The sequence below is a fragment of the Pan troglodytes genome, chromosome 14 (genome assembly GCF_028858775.2).
Source record: "Pan troglodytes isolate AG18354 chromosome 14, NHGRI_mPanTro3-v2.0_pri, whole genome shotgun sequence".
NCBI lineage: Eukaryota > Metazoa > Chordata > Mammalia > Primates > Hominidae > Pan > Pan troglodytes.
The window spans coordinates 82964415-82983160 of NC_072412.2; the positions used below are offsets into that span (position 1 = coordinate 82964415).

General features: G+C 37.2%; 1 protein-coding gene across 22 annotated transcripts in view; it reads right to left on the reverse strand.

Annotated features, from left to right (window-relative positions):
* Positions 1-18746, reverse strand: part of MYCBP2 (MYC binding protein 2) — a 282961-nt gene that overhangs the window by 241661 nt on the left and 22554 nt on the right. For 21 of the 22 annotated variants that reach the window (XM_063792227.1, XM_009427092.5, XM_063792226.1 and 18 more), the window contains exons 2-3: positions 10480-10555; positions 2066-2281 (exon numbers count right to left, since the gene is read on the reverse strand). In XM_063792227.1, coding sequence (XP_063648297.1) covers positions 2066-2281; positions 10480-10555 — 292 coding nt within the window. The remainder of the gene's footprint in view (positions 1-2065; positions 2282-10479; positions 10556-18746) is intronic. The other variant, XM_063792229.1, reaches the window with a different exon arrangement.

The following is an 18746-nucleotide window of genomic DNA, read 5'->3' on the forward strand; positions in this document are numbered from 1 at the left end:
GAAGCAAGCCATCTGCCGAGAATAAGGTGAGAAGAACCTGACAATATGATTAAGGATGGTGGTGTACTTAGGAACAGCCACCATAAAATGTGCAAAAGAACTCAGACCAGGTTCCATTTATGCTGCTATTTCCAAGTAGTAAAAAATATTTACACAATCCCTTGTGGATATGTATAAGCTTTCAAGGCATAATTTTAAGGTATCAGTTTAGTAAAAAGGCAATAGTCATAAATCATTTATAATTATAAAATCATTTTGAATAGCTCTGTTTAGAAAAAAGCAATATGCATAAGTCATATAAAGGCACCATTTAAAAATGTCTATATTTTCACCTATTCTTTTGTTGTAAATATTAACTATATCTACTATATAGAAAAAATATATATAACAGGCTGGGCGCAGTGGCTCACGCCTGTAATCCCAGCACGTTGGGACACCGAGGCAGGCGGATCACGAGGTCAGGAGATCGAGACCATCCCGGCTAACACGGTGAAACCCCGTCTCTACTAAAAATACAAAAAAAAATTAGCCGGGCGCGGTGGCAGGTGCCTGTAGTCCCAGCTACTTGGGAGGCTGAGGCAGGAGAATGGCCTGAACCCAGGAGGCGGAGCTTGCAGTGAGCCAAGATGGCGCCACTGCACTCCAGCCTGGGCAACAGAGCTAGACTCCGTCTCAAAAAAAAAAAAAAAAAAAGAAAAAAAAAATATATATATATATATAAAATAACCTTCCAGTCTTAAATATACCAATACTTAAACAGAACAGAGTACACTGAGAGTAGTTCTATAACACAGGTTTTTTGTTTTGGTAAATGGAGTCTAGCTCTGTTGCCCAGGCTGGAGTGCAGTGGCGCGATCTCGGCTCACTGCAAGCTCCGTCTCCCGGGTTCACGCCATTCTCCTGCCTCAGCCTCCCGAGTAGCTGGGACTACAGGCACCCGCCACCATGACGGGCTAGATTTTTTTTGTATTTTTAGTACAGACGGGGTTTCACCGTGTTAGCCAGGATGGTCTCGATCTCCTGACCTCGTGATCCGCCCGCCTTGGCCTCCCAAAGAGCTGGGATTACAGGCGTGAGCCACTACGCCCAGCCAGTTTCTTTCTTTTTTTTTGAGACAGTCTCACTCTGTCACCCAGGCCGGAGTGCAATGGCATGATCTCGGCTCACTGCAACCTCCGCCTCCTGGGTTCAAGCAATTTTCCTGCCTCAGCCTCTGAGTAGCTGGGATTATAGGCGACTGCCACAATGCCAGGCTAATTTTTGTATTTTTAGTAGAGACAGGGTTTCACCATGTTGGCCAGGCTATTCTCAAACTCCTGACCTCAGGTGATCCACCCACCTCGGCCTCCCAAAGTGCTGGGATTACAGGTGTGAGAGCCACTGCGCCCGGCCTACAATACATGCTTCTATTATAGAAATACCAACTAGTTTATATGCTCCTGGTAAATAAGGGAGTAATATCAGAATAATGCAGAAGTTCAGTTGGTTCATAGGTGATTTTTTTTTTCCTAATCAAGGGAAACCACAATATCAAGAGTACAATTATAAGCTTAGGCAGAAAGGAAAAGGCTCTCAGCCCAGCTACTACACAGCTGAGAGGCTTTGTAGTTCTATTTCAAGAAAAATAAAAACGCATACCTGCATCCCAGGTGAGGAGCACCTCCCAGCTTTCCAGGGCTCTTGGCTTTCTCTTGTGCCCACCTTACTCTCAGCTCACTGGCTCAGAGCTCTACTTCCATCTGCCATGGCTCAATGCCTCTATACCAGCATTTCCACCCTACTGCTTTTGTACATTTTTTAATTGCCCCTATAACAGACTCCAACCCATTGATCTCCCTTCCTGCGCTTTCCAGTGAATTATCAATTATTGACTTTGTTAGCACCTTAGTTATAAAGTTGCAGAGTTTTCCTTTTCTGCTCCAAATCTGTTTTTGCCCATAAGCCGTGTTATTTTTAGTGTGCAATTTTACATAAAGCAAAGTATTTTAGCAATGCACATATATGCATTATAGCCAGAACACCTGCAGGTTACACATCTAAATATTAATAGAACTCAGTGGCTTACCTTTGGAAGCTTGATAGGGGGCTCTTTGGATTCCTCTTCTTCATCACTATCTGATTCTCCGCTCTGCACAGAGTTCTTAGATGCGGCTGCCAACGATATTTCCTTTTTCTGCCATTCCAGAACGCAATGGCGTACATTACAGTAAATATTGAAAGCAGAAGGATTGCTATGTAGTTTGATATCTGGTATGATTACTGTATTCTCCAAGTTTTCAGACTGAAATACAAAACAGAATATTTCCATTTCACACTCTTTTCTATCATCAAGTCCCATTTTACATAAAAGTAAAGATTAGACACACTAATTGACTTGCAGAAGACACATTATGTGACACAGCAGAGACAGTCTAAGTCTATGGACCCAACTTCTAGTCCCCTTTTCTATACCTCACTATTTTTTGAGCAATGCAGCAATAACCAACCAATCTGACAAGGGCTGGAAAAGGATGGGCAAAAAACTTAGAAATATTCTTGTATCGCCATGACAGGAATAGACTCAACAAAGCTTAACTCTCAGAGTTCTGTATCAAAGGAAATTCATTTTACGACTTCCTAAGAGACTCCAGACACACTGTAGAGTCTCAATGACCTACTACAAACATTAGATTGCATTTTGAATGCTTTTAAAAGTAGATATAGAAGTTTACACAGAAATGAGGGCCCCCCAAAAAAACACTTAATTTTCATCAACTCATTTCATTCTCATTCAAATAACAGTAATGCCAAGTAAACTGTAGATGCTTCCCTAAGCTCTCTCTCACCTATCAGTATTGATAAAGGCTAAAAATCATGTGATTGGTAATTTGTTAAGACTAAACAGTTTCTCTTTTATGCCCAATATTTTATTCATCAGACAGCAACTACAATTTCAAGATCAACATTTATATTATAAATATAAAAAGCTGTTTTAAAATATTTTAGAAATTCAACTTCCAATAATTAGAGTATGTCCAGGAAGTATCTAAGATAAACAAAATGATACCTCAAGTACCAAAAACACTTGGTCCCAAATATTCGACTCTTCTTCCATAAAGAATTGGAAAAAAAAATACACTTGTTAAATAAGAAATACATCAAAAAGTTAAATTGGCATGGCATATAACTTATGAATATATGCATAAGAGATATTACAAATATCTCATCCAAATATCCAGAGATATTACAAGTATTAGCTATTCAAATCCAATAATATATTAAAAAGTAATACATTATGACCAACTGAGGTTTAACCCAGGGACAATGCTGGCACAACACTGGAAAAGCAACCACTGTCATAACAGAGAAAAAATATATTATACTGCAAATAAACACAGAAAGATCACTTGACAAAAATCCAGTATCAATTCATGATAGAAAAAAAAAAAGTCTAAGTTAGGAATAGAAGGGAATTTTCTCAACTTGATAAAGGTTATCTACAAAATAACCACAGCTAACATGGTAATAGACTGAATGCTTTCCCTCTAAGATTGTGATCCAGGCAAATTGGTCTACTCTCAGCAACTCATCAACATTGTACTGGATATCCTATCTAGTACAAGGAAAATATCCTATCCAGCCAAGGGAAAAAGGCAAGAAGAAGTATTTTCTAAAAAAGAAATGTTTTTACTTGTAAAAAAACATGTAGAGAATCTTAAGGAATCTGCAAAAAAGCTACCAGAAATAGTATGCAGATTTAACAAAATCAGAGGATATAAAATTACTATATAAAAATGAGTAGTATATCCACATACTAGGAATGAACAACTGAAAAATGTAATTTCAAAAATAATAGCATTGAAGTCACAGACTGGGAGAAAATATTTGCAAACCACATATCCAACAAAGGATGAGTATTCAGAATATATAAAGAATTCTCAAAAGTCAACAGTAAAAACAAACAAGGAATCCAATTAACAAATGGGCAAAAGATAGGAATAAACACATCAATATAGAAGATATTTACACAAAGGGTAAATAAGCACATGAAAAGAATTTCAACATCATTAGCTACTAGGAAAATGCAAATTAAAATGAGATATAGTACACACCTATCAGAATGGCTAAAATAAATAGTGACAACACCAAATGCTGGTGGGGATGAGGAGAAACTTATACATTGCTGATGGTCATGTAAAATAGTACAGCCACTCTGGAAGAAAGTACAGCAATTTCCTACAAAACTAAATATGTGCTTACCATATAATCCAGCAATTATGTTCTTGGACATTTACACCAGAGAAATAAAAACTTATGTTCACACAAAAACCAGTACACGAATGTTCATAATAGCATTCTTTTAAAATAGTCAAAAGCTAGAAACAACTCAGATATCTTTTAATGGGTAAATGATTAAACAAACTATAGTACATCCATACCATGAAATGCTTACTCATCAAGGAACAAACAATATGCAACAATGTGTGTGAATCTCAAAGACATTTTGCCAAGTGGGGAAAAGAAGCACCAATCTTAAATGATTACATACTGTACAATTTCACTGGATAACATTCTTAAAATGGCAAAATTATAAATGCTGAACAGATCAGTGGTTGCCAGAAGCTAAGGAGAGGGTGAGGAAGGAAGATACCTGTGGCTATAAAGGATATCACAGAGAATCCTTGTGATGGAACTGCTGTATATCCAGACTGTGGTAAGAGTCACATGGACCTACACATGTGATAAAATTACACAGACTTAGGTGCACACAAACACATACACACCGCATTCATACTGAAATCATCTCAAAGCAAAATAAATTTTCAAAAATAACTGCATTTACAGTAACATCAAAAATATAAAATAATTGTAAATAAAAGTAATAAAATATGTGTAAGCCCTACACACTGAAAACAAAAAAGTGTTGCTGAGTGAAATTTAAAGACTTAAATAAATGGAGATATATACCATGTTCATGGATTGGAAAATTCAATATCATTAAAATGGCAATTCTTCCCCCAAAAGCAAGCCACAGAACAGGAGAAATGTATTTGGAATGCGGATATCTGACAAAAGACTTGTATTTAGAATATATGAGAAACTCTGGCAATTCAATAATAAGAAGACAATTACAAAAATAAGAGGCAAGATCTGAACAGATATTTCACATCAAAAAAATAAGAATGGCAAAAGGTACATGAAAAGATTTCACATCATTAGTCATTAGAGAAAAGCAAGCTAAAACCACAATGGGAAACCCCTACTTAGTAGGCTGACTAAAATTTAAAAAGCGAATACCATATGTTTGCAAAGATATGAAGCAACTAGATTGGTCATATACTACTGGTAGGACTACAGATTGGAACAACCACTTTGGAAAAGAGTTTTCTAGTTTCTTAAAAAGCTAAATGTACAGGCCGGGTGCAGTGGCTCACGCCTGTAATCCCAGCACTTTGGGAGGCCAAGGCGGGCAGATCACCTGAGATAAGGAGTTCGAGACCAGCCTCCACATGGAGAAACCCCGTCTCTACTAAAAATACAAAATTAGCCAGGCGTGGTGGTGCATGCCTGTAATCCCAGCTCCTCGGGAGCCTGAGGCAGGAGAATTGCTTGAACCTGGGAGGTGGAGGTTGCAATGAGCCGAGATCGTACCATTGCACTCCAACCTGCGGAACAAGAGCGAAACTCCGTCTCAAAAAAAAAAAAAAGCTAAACTAAACGTACATTTACCGTGCCCACTCTGAGGAAAAAGTTAACGCTGCAGGCATGATTGCTTACTCCTTGTATTTCCCCAAGGAAACCATGATTGACCCTTGGCTAACCTTTGGGAATGTGGATGTTTAGAGTTTTCTTTGTGGTAGTGATTGATGATTGTGTTATGAACACACAGAGCAATGGACCATGCCTCCTGGCCTGTCAGACTGCTCTGCATGTACGAACATCAAGCTTTACAATGTGTACCTGAGTTTCACTTACCATGTCTGATTGACTAACAAGATATGTCTGTGTGACCAAACTCACAAAAAGTCTTGAATTCTAAAACTCACCTGAGCAAAAACAATACACACATTTCTCTGTAGTTCACTGCCAGAGAGAAAGCATGTCTTTCTTTCTGACATGAAAGCTCAGTCAATGAAGAACTAGGAAGCCTATGCCATAACTTCCTATACATCACAAACACATACCTTTTTCCTGCTGCTTGCTCTGTATCCTTTGCTGTAATAAATCTTAGCCATGAGTATAAATTGCTTGTGAGATTTATGAGTTCTTCTGGCAAATCAAAGGAAAAACCACCTAACCATTCCACTCCTCAGTATGCACCCAAGAAAATTGAACACACACACATACACACACAAGTGCATATATATGTATATAAAATCAGCAAAAAAAAATGGAATGAACTATTGATATACAACATTAACACAAATCATTATGCTGAAGGAAAGACACCAGATTTAAAAAAAAAAGAGTACTCACAATATGATCACATTTATATGAAGTTCTAGAAAATGAAAACTAATCTACAGTGACAGAAAATATATCTGTGGTTGTCTACAGCCAGGGTTATAGGGAGGGATGGAATCAGCAGAGGGTAAGAAAAGCGGCCAGGCACGGTGGCTTGCGCCTGTAATCCCAGCACTTTGGGAGGCCAAGGCGAGTGGTTCACCTGAGGTCAGGAGTTTGAGACAGCCTGGCCAACATGGCGAAATCTTGTCTCTACTAAAAATACAAAAATTAGCTGGACGTGGTGGCTGGCGCCTGTAATCCCAGCTACTCAGGAGGCTGAGGCAGGGAATTGCTTGAACCCAGGAGGTAGAAGCTGCAGTGAGCTGAGATCGCACACCACTGCACTCCAGCCTGGGAGACAGAGCAAGACTCCGTCTCAAAAAAAAAAAAAAAAGAAAGAAAGAAAGAAAAAAAGAAAACCCCTGGAGATGACAGAAATGTTCTGAACTTTGACTGCAGTAGTGCTTCTATGCATGAATGTTAACTTTCAAAACTTACTGAACTGCAAACTTCAAATCTCTATGTCAGGCTCAGCTACTGAGAAGCCTGAAGACAGACGCATTTGGGATTAGGAAGTTGAGGAACTTTTCTGAGTAATGAATTTGATTTCTCCTGTAAGAAAGTGAAGTCATGTGCTGGAAGGTGGAATTTATCAGAGGTTTGAGGAGCATGGCAAAGGTCTGAAATAATCACAGAAGAAAAGAGAACTATTTGACCAGAAAAAATAATAAGATAGTCTGGCTATGGTATACTTGAGATTGATTATCATGAATGTGTATCGTTATCAGTTAACTCTTGTGTAACTCTCTTTGGCAGCACATGGAACTCACCTTAAGGGAGGGACAAAATAACTGGATTCACACAAGATTGAGTTTTGTCAGATTAATGCAACAAATATACAAGGGAGATATGGTAGGTAAATAATAGCCTCCAAAAACATCTATACCCTAATTCCCCAGAACCCAGGTGAATATTACCTTACATGGCAAAAGGGACTCTGTATATGTGATTAAACTAAGGATTTTGAAATGCACAGATATCTGGATGGGCCAATGTAATCACAAGGGTCCTTACAAGTGAAAGAGGGAGGCTGGACAGTAAGAGGAGGAGATAAAACAACAGAAAACTATCAGTGATGCCGCATGAGAAAACTCAACCAACTGCCACTGGCTTTGAAGATGGAAGGGGGCCACAACCCAAGACATCTGAGCAGCCTCTACTATAGAAACTGGAAAGGCAAAAAAACAGATTCCCTCCTAGAGCCTCCAGAAGGAATAAAGCCTTGCTGACACCTTGATTTTAGCTCAGTGAGATCCATTTTGGACTTCAGATTTCCAGAACTGTAAGATAACGAGTGTTAATTTAAACCATCAAGTTTTTGTAATTTGTTACAGATTAAATAAGAGTTTTTCTAAAAAGAAAGACTGGTATCTAACCTGGGTAAGATGGAAATTAAATAAAGGAGATGACTGATGGATGAGGAGAAATAGAGGGGTTGATGATAGCCATAAAGTAGATATAATGGCTATATATATATATATATAAAGTAGATATAAAGTAGATAAAATGCCAGCTAAATGGCATTTTAAAAATAACTTTCAAAAAGAGGGTAGATGAAAAATAATCTGGAAAAAGTAATACAGGTCAAGGAGACTAACAACACCATTTTACTACTTTATATGCTTTCCATGAGCAAAAAATGCCTCTTACTCATCTTTGTATCCCAAACATCCAGCATAATGCCTGCACATACTCAGCATGCAATTAATGTTTGAGGAATAAATGAATGAACTTACTTATATCACTGTTATCTCAAACTACTCTTAAAAAGAAGATATAGAAATACTGAGGGCAAGAGGAAAAAAACTGAATTACTAAGGGCACAAAGCTAGTTGGAGGCCGAATTGAAGGGGACAAAAGACCTTGACTTCTCCTCACCTCTTCCTGGATATCATATGCCACCACTTCAGGAAAATCACCAAATGAAAACTTAAAAAAACTTAAAAGATATTCAAGATTCCCATACTCCAATTTGCACATAGCACCAAAAAGTTGAAAAGGGATAGAGGTTGGAATGACTGTATTTGTTAGAGGTTTTCTGTATATTGACAATGCGCTCCACTTCCCTCCTCTATCCCAGAAGCAGAAGTAATGAGAAGGGATACAGTGAACAGATTATTTTTCTGCCTACCCGGCAACACTTTCCTTAGGGTAACTATTCCTCCCTCATTTCATGTGGCCTATTCACCAGGGTGCTCACCCACTGCCCATCTCAGAGTTAAAAATATAACTCAGTCTAACCAAAGTATCCCGTATCTCTGTGGTCAAAGCAAATGATGCAGGTAAACCGAAAATCCTACCCAAGACTTTCTGCTATGACTAGTAGAAGAGATTGCCTCTTGCTCAGAGCAAATGGAGTTGGAGCTGCTGGCAGCCTCAGCCCTCAGTCACAGGTAATAAGTCCACACACAGAGGAAGGCAGAAGCAAGAGCTGAAAATACGGGTTTGATATTTTTGTTATTTATTTATTTTTGAGACGGAGTCTTACTCTGTCGCCAGGCTGGAGTGCAGTGGTGCGATCTCAGCTCACTGCAACCTGCTCCTCCCGGGTTCAAGCAATCTCCTGCCTCAGCCTCCTGAGTAGCTGGGACTACAGGCACGCGTCACCACGCCCAGCTAATTTTTGTATTTTTCGTAGAGACAGGTTTTCACCATGTTGGCCAGGATGGTCTCGACCTCTTGACCTTGTGATCTGCCAGCCTCGGCCTCAGCCTCTGCCAGCACGCCAGTGCTGGGATTACAGGCGTGAGCCACTGCACCCAGCCAATGATATCATTTCATCCCTGGATCCAGCTGTGTCTCAAGATAGAGCCACCAAATAAATGCCATCCCCCAACCTTTCATTTTATTTTAGGTTTGCTACTTTGAAGTAGATTTCTCTCAGTTACAATAGTAAAAACACTAACTTAAAAGTGTAGGAAACAATTGCCTCTATAGTTGCTATACAGGCCCAGCAAATCTATTGTTTCTTTAACTCAAAGTGAAGCTATTCAGGAATCATAGTTACGACTCTTCTCTTCCTTCTGTCTAGATGTTCAATAGAAAAGAGACTGTTATATAAAGTGCTCTGGTCACTGCAAATGTTCAGTATAAAAAAGATGGATTTTATAGAGATCTCTGCATTAGGTGAAAATAGATTCTTGGTTTCTAAGGTCTCACCTAATTCAAATATTCCATATTGCCTTTTCTTTTGCAGAGCTACCAACAGTCAAAAGAGGCTCAGAACAATATGGACACACCAAGTTTCCCTAATTCCTGTCAAGAAAGGCATATGATGAACCCAAATCCAAGTCCCAGTTTACAAGCTAATTTTACTCAAGTTTCTAGTACCTGTAGTCAGATTGAAAAAAGAGAACAGAAATGGATATGTTCCCCCAAAGGACTGATCAAAGATAATAAGAATAAATAGCAAATAATTTTCAACATCCAGATATTAACTTCCAGGCTACTGGTCAAGAAACTCCCAGAAATAGGCTGGGCACAGTGGCTCACGTCTGCAATGTCAGTACTTTGGGAGGCCGAGGTGAGAGGATTGCTTGAGCCCATGAGTTCGAGACAAGCCTGGCCAATACCGTGAGACCCTGTCTCTACAAAAAATTTAACAATTAGCTGGGTGTGGTGGCATTTACTTGTAGTCCCAGCTACTCGGGAGGCTGAGGTGGAAGGATCACTTGAGCCCAGGAAACTACTGGACTCCAGCCTGGGTGACAAAACAAAACCCTGTTTCAAAAAAGAAAAAAAAAAGGCAAGAAAGAAAAGAAACACCCAAAAGAAAGATGAAACTAAAAGAGGAACCAAATCATAAAGGGCTTTTACAAAATTACTTCAGCATATACTAATAAAATGGTTTAATTATATTTTTTAATCTTGGCATTTTTATTCAAATCACCATATGAAAAAGTCCTATTCCTTATCAATTACCAGCAGCTTTACCTTGCTTCTTGTCTTCACTTTTGATTTGCTCTTCTGTTTTCTTTTTAATTTCTTCTTATTTAAAATTTTCTTATTCCTAAATATTAAAAGAAAAATGGGAAAAAAATATGAATGTTCATATTAGGACATACAAAGCTATCAAAAATGGGTATTTCCAAAGTAGACATTTGGATCTTTTTCTTGCAAACTTTCTTTATGTGAAACAATATACTTTACATACACATATAAGATACTAACATATAAAGTAGCTATTGAGAAGATAACACGGGGCAGCTAAGCAATATACAATATATATTAAATGATAATAAAAATTTGAATTCTGCAAAAACATACATAAACTTAAAACATTAAAAAGGCATCAAATGAAGTGTTTTATACTTTATCCATAGTGGGATGTTTACAAATATCAGTGATGTTTCCAAGAAAAAAAATCTGCTCTTTTTGGTAGTGAGGGCTACGGTGCAAAGGGACTTAAGAGCCACTTTTTACTAAACTACTATAGGAAAATCCCCAGCTCATATACTTTATGTCTCCAGCAGCCAGTCTGGATACATTCATTATCACATAGTCCTAAGACCAAATTATTCTTTAAGCAAAAGGAAGCCCCTGAATAACTTTTGAGAAACAGAAAAAAATATGTGATAAAGAATAAGAATTATGGTGCAAGAAACAAGAAGCAAGGAAAACATTTTATTTTCATTTCACTTAATATGTTTTATGTTCACTATGCTGAGATGCAAAGTAGTAAAGACACAAAATGAAAAAGACAGTTCTTGTCCCCAAGGAGCTCAGAGACTTGAATGGAAAGCACAGTTTAGTGATCTAACAAGAGGATACTACTGCTGTAATAAAGAAAAAAGGATGAAGTTGGGGGGAAGAGGGAATGGGGGGAGAGCGAAGGGGAGGAGGTTGTTCCAGATGCTGAAGGGGTCGTCAAGTCCTTAAGATTTGGTAACTAATTTAGTAACAGCAGTGACAAAAGAGAAAAATGTTAAGCCTAGGACACCTGGAGGTAGACAATGTCACTCTTAAAAATAGAGAAGTTAGAAGGAAGAGTTAGCCTGCTGGAAAAAAAGTAATCGGTTTGATTTTGAAGATGTTTAACTTCAAAATACCAAAATGTCAACAAATAGACAAGAGTAACAAGCAGATGAAAATGTTATCCTTGACATTTCCTTCAGTTTCACTCTTGAAATCAAAATAATCACAAAATCTGGTCAATTATATCTCCTAAACAGTTCTTGAATCTGTCCACACCATCTTTACTGCTGCAATGTTAATAAACTAGGTTACCACCACCTCTTACCTGGACCACTGCAAAAGCTTAACTCATTTCTGCACATCGATACCCTTCAATCCATTCTTCACATAGGAACCTAACTCAACTTTTAAAGACACAAACCTGAATGGATAATTCCCCAGCTTAAAAATCAGTATCTTCTCAATTCTCTTAAGATAAAGTCCAAAAGCACCGACATCGTTTAAAAGATCCTCTTCCAATAACTGACCTCCATCAATCTCTCCTGCCTCATTTTGCATTCTTTTCCACCTGATTCATCATACTCCAGCAAGAAGGATATTCTTTCAGTTGTCTGAACCTGTTAAGCTTCATCACAACTTTCACAAAGGTTTTCCCTCTTCCTGAAATTCTCTACCACGTCTTCTCCTGCTAACCACTACTTATCTTCGAGGTCTCAGCATAAGTGTCACTTAAGTCTAACTCCCCACACTGGATAAGTTTCCCTAATATACACTCTCATTCATCGTATATTTATGTTTCATTATACAGCCAATAACTGTAATTATGTATGGAACTGTTTAATGTATTGCTTCCTCGCCAAGCTAAAAGCTCCAATAGTGCAGGGGCCCTGTCTTTCTTGTTCACTACTCTAGCCTCTGTCCAGAAAAGTTCCTGGGATATAGTACTCAACAAGTATTTTAAGAGAAAGAGAAAGTATAAGAGAAAGAGTGAGGAAGGGGAGAAATGAGCAAGTTGAGAGCTACAGCTACATGCCTTACTCAGAGATTAAAATAAGGTATCTACATCTATGGTATCGACACATGAGTGCATTTAAAGCATCTCTAGCCAGAAAGGCCCACTAAGGAGTTATCCTTGGGATTATTTTGCACAGACTTTAGTACAAAGGAGGTCATGGAAACTATGTATGTGGATGAGATTTCCACAAGATAGTATGCCATAAAAGTAAACAGAAAGACAAAGATTAACAGTGCCAAATGCTAAACATAAATACATATACCTGCTTATAGAATCTACTCAACTACTAGCATTGTGAGGGCATGACGAATGTCTATTTCAACTGTGTACTTTCAGCACCTGCATCAATGTGAAGCATCATGGATGGTCAATAAATATCAGATGAACAAATAAATAAATACAATACAATAAGTATTCTTCATACTATTTAGGAAACCAACTTTCCTTTATATTAAAGATTACCTGAGTGAAATCAGGTATTTGAGCAACAGGAATACATAACTACTAAGAGGTTAGCCCCTTCTATATAACTTATAAAAGCATCAAAATTTATTCCAAACCAATTTTCAGAGAAGTAGAATATATAAATCCAAATTCAGATAGATTTCCTAAAGACAAGTTATAACTGACTCAAATTTTCCCAATTAGAGACCAATGTTTGTGTCTGTTTTATCTAATGGAACTTCTTTAAAGTTCAAATGACTTTACGTACATTTCTAAAATACTTCTTTCTATGCATGATGGCATTTAATTGGTTGTAACAATTCTTATGAATCTGAACCCACCAATTCTTAAGTACAGGCCATCCAAGAACTAGCTATTCCCAAATTAATTATAAATGACTTTTACTGTGTTTTTTGTTGTTGTTGTTGATTTGGTTTGCAGAGGAAGAGGTAGAGGTTTTCTAAAAGAGCCAGTAATAAGTTGAAAATTATATAAATAAAATTTGTATTCAACATTGGAAAATTTAAAAATGCCATTTGCTAGTAATATAACACACCATTATATCTCTATATTTGAGAACTAAGCTTAAACCTTTCACGATATCTGAGGATGGGAATATAAAAGAGAAACTCTAAAAACCAGTCTTACACATTAACAATTTACCTTGGAATTTCTGATGATTTAGGGCTTTATATTCTAAATCAATCGAAGCTTAATGAAGAATGTCTGGAATTGGTCCTGTAAGACTTTCAGTCTTCTCACAAAAATAACGTCATATCCATGAGATTTGAAAGAATTGTGGTTGACAATAAAAGGAAAAGGCTATTAACATGCCTTAAATATTTATCTTAAAATATTTACTTTAAAAATTCCAAAAATATTTTCTTAGGAGCTACACTGTTTAAGAAAAACCAAATACTTCTGCAATATAAGAACAAATCAATTTTGCAAATTGTTCAGTGATATAGATCAATAGTTTCTCTATCAGCTTATTACTGAGTATACTTTATACCAAAAATGTAGTCATAATTTTAAAACCTCTTTCACTCAAATCTGCTTCATTTGCAAAATAAAGAGATGGAGACTGAGGTTCCTTGTAAATCCTCTAAAATGCTAAGATTTTAATAAATCCAAATTTACAGAACTTCTGGAATGAAATGGTTTCAATCTTTTGCTTAATTTCTCTTAGTAATAAGAAATAAAAAATTCCTGAGCCTGTGATGTAAAGCAGGAATAGGGAAATTTTTTCTGCAAAGGGCCACACAGCAAATATTTTACACTTTGTGAGTCACAAGATCTCTGTTGCAACTACTCAATGGTTACAGCACAAAAGCAGCCATCGGCAGCACATAAAGAGAGGAGTGTGCATATATTACAATAAAACTTCCAAATTTCACATAATGCTCACAAAACATTCTCTTCCTTTTTTATTTTCTTTTTAACCTTTTAAAAATGTAAAAACCACTTTTAGTTCACAGGCTACATAAAAACAAGAATTGGGCCTCATTGGTCTGTGGGTCTTTGTTTGCTCGCCCCAGATCTGGGGCATATTTTGATAAACAGGCCCATATCAGAAAGGAAAAAAATGCTTTATAGCTATGAGTATGCAACACAGATAAAACTATTCAAAACATCACTATGCTTATAAAAATAAGCACTCCTAAAATTATCTGCCTTTTCTTTTTATAAAGATAAACTTCTGACTTCCACTTCCCTAAAGTAAGTGATTAGATAGGAGGCAGGCCAATGCGCCTGCTTCAAAGACCAGACTAACCAACGTAAGAAAGCTGTGGAAGCAATGAGGACTAAAAGAACAAAAAATCCAGAGGTGGAAGAGCACTTCCAAGGCAGCTGAGACCACTGGCTTGTTCTTCCATGGGGGTAATTGCAGAGTTTGGGCATGAGTAAGGACTGAGCTTGGCTTAAGCAGAGGAACTCTAATAAAGGAAACAAAAGACTAGTAGTGCTTTAGATGCCCATGTGGGCTGAAATGACAGACTGGAATCTAGAAAAGCTCCAGATACATAGACAGCTTTCCCAGTGGTATATCTCCTCAGAAATGTAACTGGAACACTGAAGGATGATAGAGAGGCTGGGTCAAGGCTGGGCGCGGTGGCTCACACCTGTAATACCAGCACTTTGGGAAGCTGAGGCGGGCAGATTACTTGAGGTCAGGAGTTCGAGACCAGCTTGGCCAACATGGTGAAACCCCATCTCTACTAAAAATGCAAAAAATTAGCTGGGTATGGTGGTGCACGCCTGCAATCCCAGCAACTCGGGAGGCGGAGGCAGGAGAATCGCTTGAACCTGGAAGGCAGAGGTTGTGATGAGCCAAGAGCCAAGATCGCGCCACTGCACTCCAGCTTGGGCTACAGAGCAAGACTCCATCTCAAAAAAAAAAAAAAAAAAAAAAAAAAGAGGCTGGGTCAAAAGGGAAGAGAAAACTTCCGTAAGAAGACAGAATCCTAGTAGAGGGAGGGAGCGGTCTATGTAATCCCTCACTGGATTGAGATAATCAAACTCCTCATTCTATCTGTCTGACACAGCAAAGAGCACACCTCTCTAGGAGAAAACACATGATCTGAAAGAAAATCATGTTCATTCATACACAGTGTTAGTCTAGTTTGGGGACACTAAGTAAACACATTAAGGGACATCAAAAGAAGCAAAATATGTGGCAGACACATAATCAAGAGAAAACCAGAAAATTAGTCAGACTCACAGAAAACCCAGATATTAACGTTAGGAGGCAAGTACCTGAGATGCAGAGATTAACAATATGTGTAAAATAATGCAATTGGCAATTTTCAACATAATTTATAAAAAAAGAACCAAGTGGACATTCTGAAACTGAAAAATAAACATCTGAAATTAAGAACTTCTCATATGATTTTAAAAGCAGAGTAAGTTACAGAAAAACAGGTTTCACAGACTTGCAAACAGGCCAAAAATAAATAAATAAATAAATAAATAACAGAATTCAGTCACGGAAACAAAAATGGGATGAACCAAACAGAGAACGAGACATGTGGGACAAAGTCAGATGGTCTCATATTCATATAATTGGAATCCCAGAAAGAGAGAAAAAAGAATGGAACAAAAGCAATATATGACAAGATAATTACTGACAATTTCCCAAAAGTGAAGAAAGAAATCAACTGAGAGATTCAAGAAACTCAGGGAACTTTAAGCAGGAAAATCCAATGAAAGCATACCTAGGCACAGCATGGTCATATTGCTAAAAGCAAAGCATAAAGAGAAAATCTTTAAAGCAGCCAGAGAAGAGATATGCTTAAAGGAACAATAAAATTGATAGTTTCCATTCTTTGTGTTGAAAAGTGCTGGGGGGTGGGGAGGGGGAGGTGGTAGAGTGGAGGGATGGGGGTTAGAGGTGGGAGAAAGTAACCTGGAATCATGTAACCTTTAAGAATGTATCTTTTAAGAATGAAGACAAAAATAAAGATGTTTTTAGATCCATGAAAGCTGATATAATTCACATAAAGGATTCTAAAAGTATCCTGTAAGAATGAAGACAAAAATAAAGATGTTTTTAGATCCATGAAAGCTGACATAATTCACTGTCAAGAGACCAATATTACAAGAAATACTGAAGGAAAGTCTTCCTTTAATAACTGTAATATCATAATTTTAAATGAAAGGATACATGCTAAAAGGACAGAAAAAGATGTATCTCAAGCACACTCTCCAGTGTCCCAAAAAAAGTTGGAGTGGCTATTTTAATATTTGAAAAAGTAATTTTTAAGGCAACAGTATTAAAAGAAATGAAAAGAGCATTTCTAAATGGCAAAAGGGTCAAATCATTAGGAAATCATAACACTCCTAAATTTGAATGCATCCAGTAACACAGCTTCAAAATATATAAAGTAAAATTGACAGAAGTAAAATGGGAAAATACAAATCCACAATTGAAAGAGTAAGTTCTAACATACCTCTCTGTAATTGATAGAACAAGTAGAGACCAAAACAGCACTGACATAGAAAAACTTGAAAACATGATTAATCGGTCAGGCGCGGTGGCTCATGCCTGTAATCCCAGCACTTTGGGAGGCCAAGGCAGGTGGATCATGAGGTCAGGTGTTCGAGACCAGCCTCACCAACATGGTGAAATACCGTCTCTACTAAAAATACAAAAATTAGCTGGGCGTGGTGGCACGCACCTGTAATCCCAGCTACTCAGGAGGCTGAGGCAGGAGAATCGCTTGAACCCGAGAGGTGGCGGTTGCAGTGCACGGAGATCACACCACTGTCCTCCAGCCTGGGCGACAGAGCGAGACTCCGTCTCAAAACAAACAAACAAACAAACAAACCATGATTAATCAATCTGACCTAATTGGCATACATACAGAAACATATCCAACAACAATAGAATACATATTCTTTTCAAGTGCATATAGAACATTTACCAAAATAGATAATATGCTGGACCACAGACCAAGTCTAAACAAATTTCCAAGGACTGAAAGATAAGGTAATTCTCTGGTCATGGAAAAATTAAAAAATTAAAAAATTAAAAAAAACAAACAACTAAGAAATTCCCAAATGTTTGGCAATCAAAAAAACAAGACTTCTAAATAAACTATGGGTCAAAGAACTAGTCACAATGGAAATCAGAAAATATTTTCCATAAAATGAAAATGAAATTTGACATAACAAAATTGGTAGAATGCTGCTAACGCAGTACTTCCACAAAATGCATCGCCTTTTGCATACACATAAATGCATATACTGAAAAAAAAAAACACTGAAAGTAAATTATCTAGACTTACAACTCAAGAAGCTAGAAAGAAAACCACAAATTAAATGCAAAATATGTAGTAGAAAGGAAATAAAAATAAGAGTAGATACCAATGAAATGGAAAGCAGACATTCAATAGAGGTTATCAAGGAGCCAAAAATTGGTTCTCTGAAAAGATTAGTATACATAACAAAAAGACAAAAAATAAATGCTATTGAAGATGTGGAGAAAGTAGAACTCTACACTGTTGATGGGAATGTGAATTAGTACAACCATTGTGGAAAATAGAATGGAGGCTCCTGAAAAAACTAAAAACAGAACTACCATATGATCCAGCAATTCCACTACTGGGTGTATATCCAAAGGAAAAAAATCCATATGTTGAAAAGATTCAGAACTCCCATGTTCACTGCTACACTATTCACAATAGCCAAGATGTGGAATCAACCTACGTTTCCATGAGCAGATGAATGGATAAAGAAAATGTGATATATATACACAATGAAATACCATTTAGTGATTAAAAAAGAGTAAAATTCTGTCATTTGCAGCAACGTGGATGAGCCTGGAGGACATTATCTTAAGTTAAAGAAGCCAGGCAAAGAAAGATGAATATGGCATGTTTTTACTCATATGTGGAAGCTAAAAAAGTTGATCTCATAAAAGTAGAAAGTAGAAGAGTTGTTGAAGAGTAGCCAGGGGTTGGCTAATGGATGCAAAATCAGAGCTAGAAAGTAGGAGTAAGTTTGAGTGTTATATAGCACCACAGGGTGACTATCATAAACAACAATGTATTATACAACTTCAAACAGCTAGAAGAGAGGATTTTGAATGGTCTCATGACAAAGAAATGATAAAATGATAAATGTCTGAGGTGATAAATATGCTAATTATCCTGATTTGATCATTACACATTGTAAACATGTATCAAAATATCATATTATACCCCATGTATAAGTACAATTATTTGTGAATTAAATATATAGCAAATATTTTAAAATAAAATGAAATAAATATAATAAACCTAGAGCAAAAGTAAAAGCACAAATTACCAATACGAGAAATAAGAAA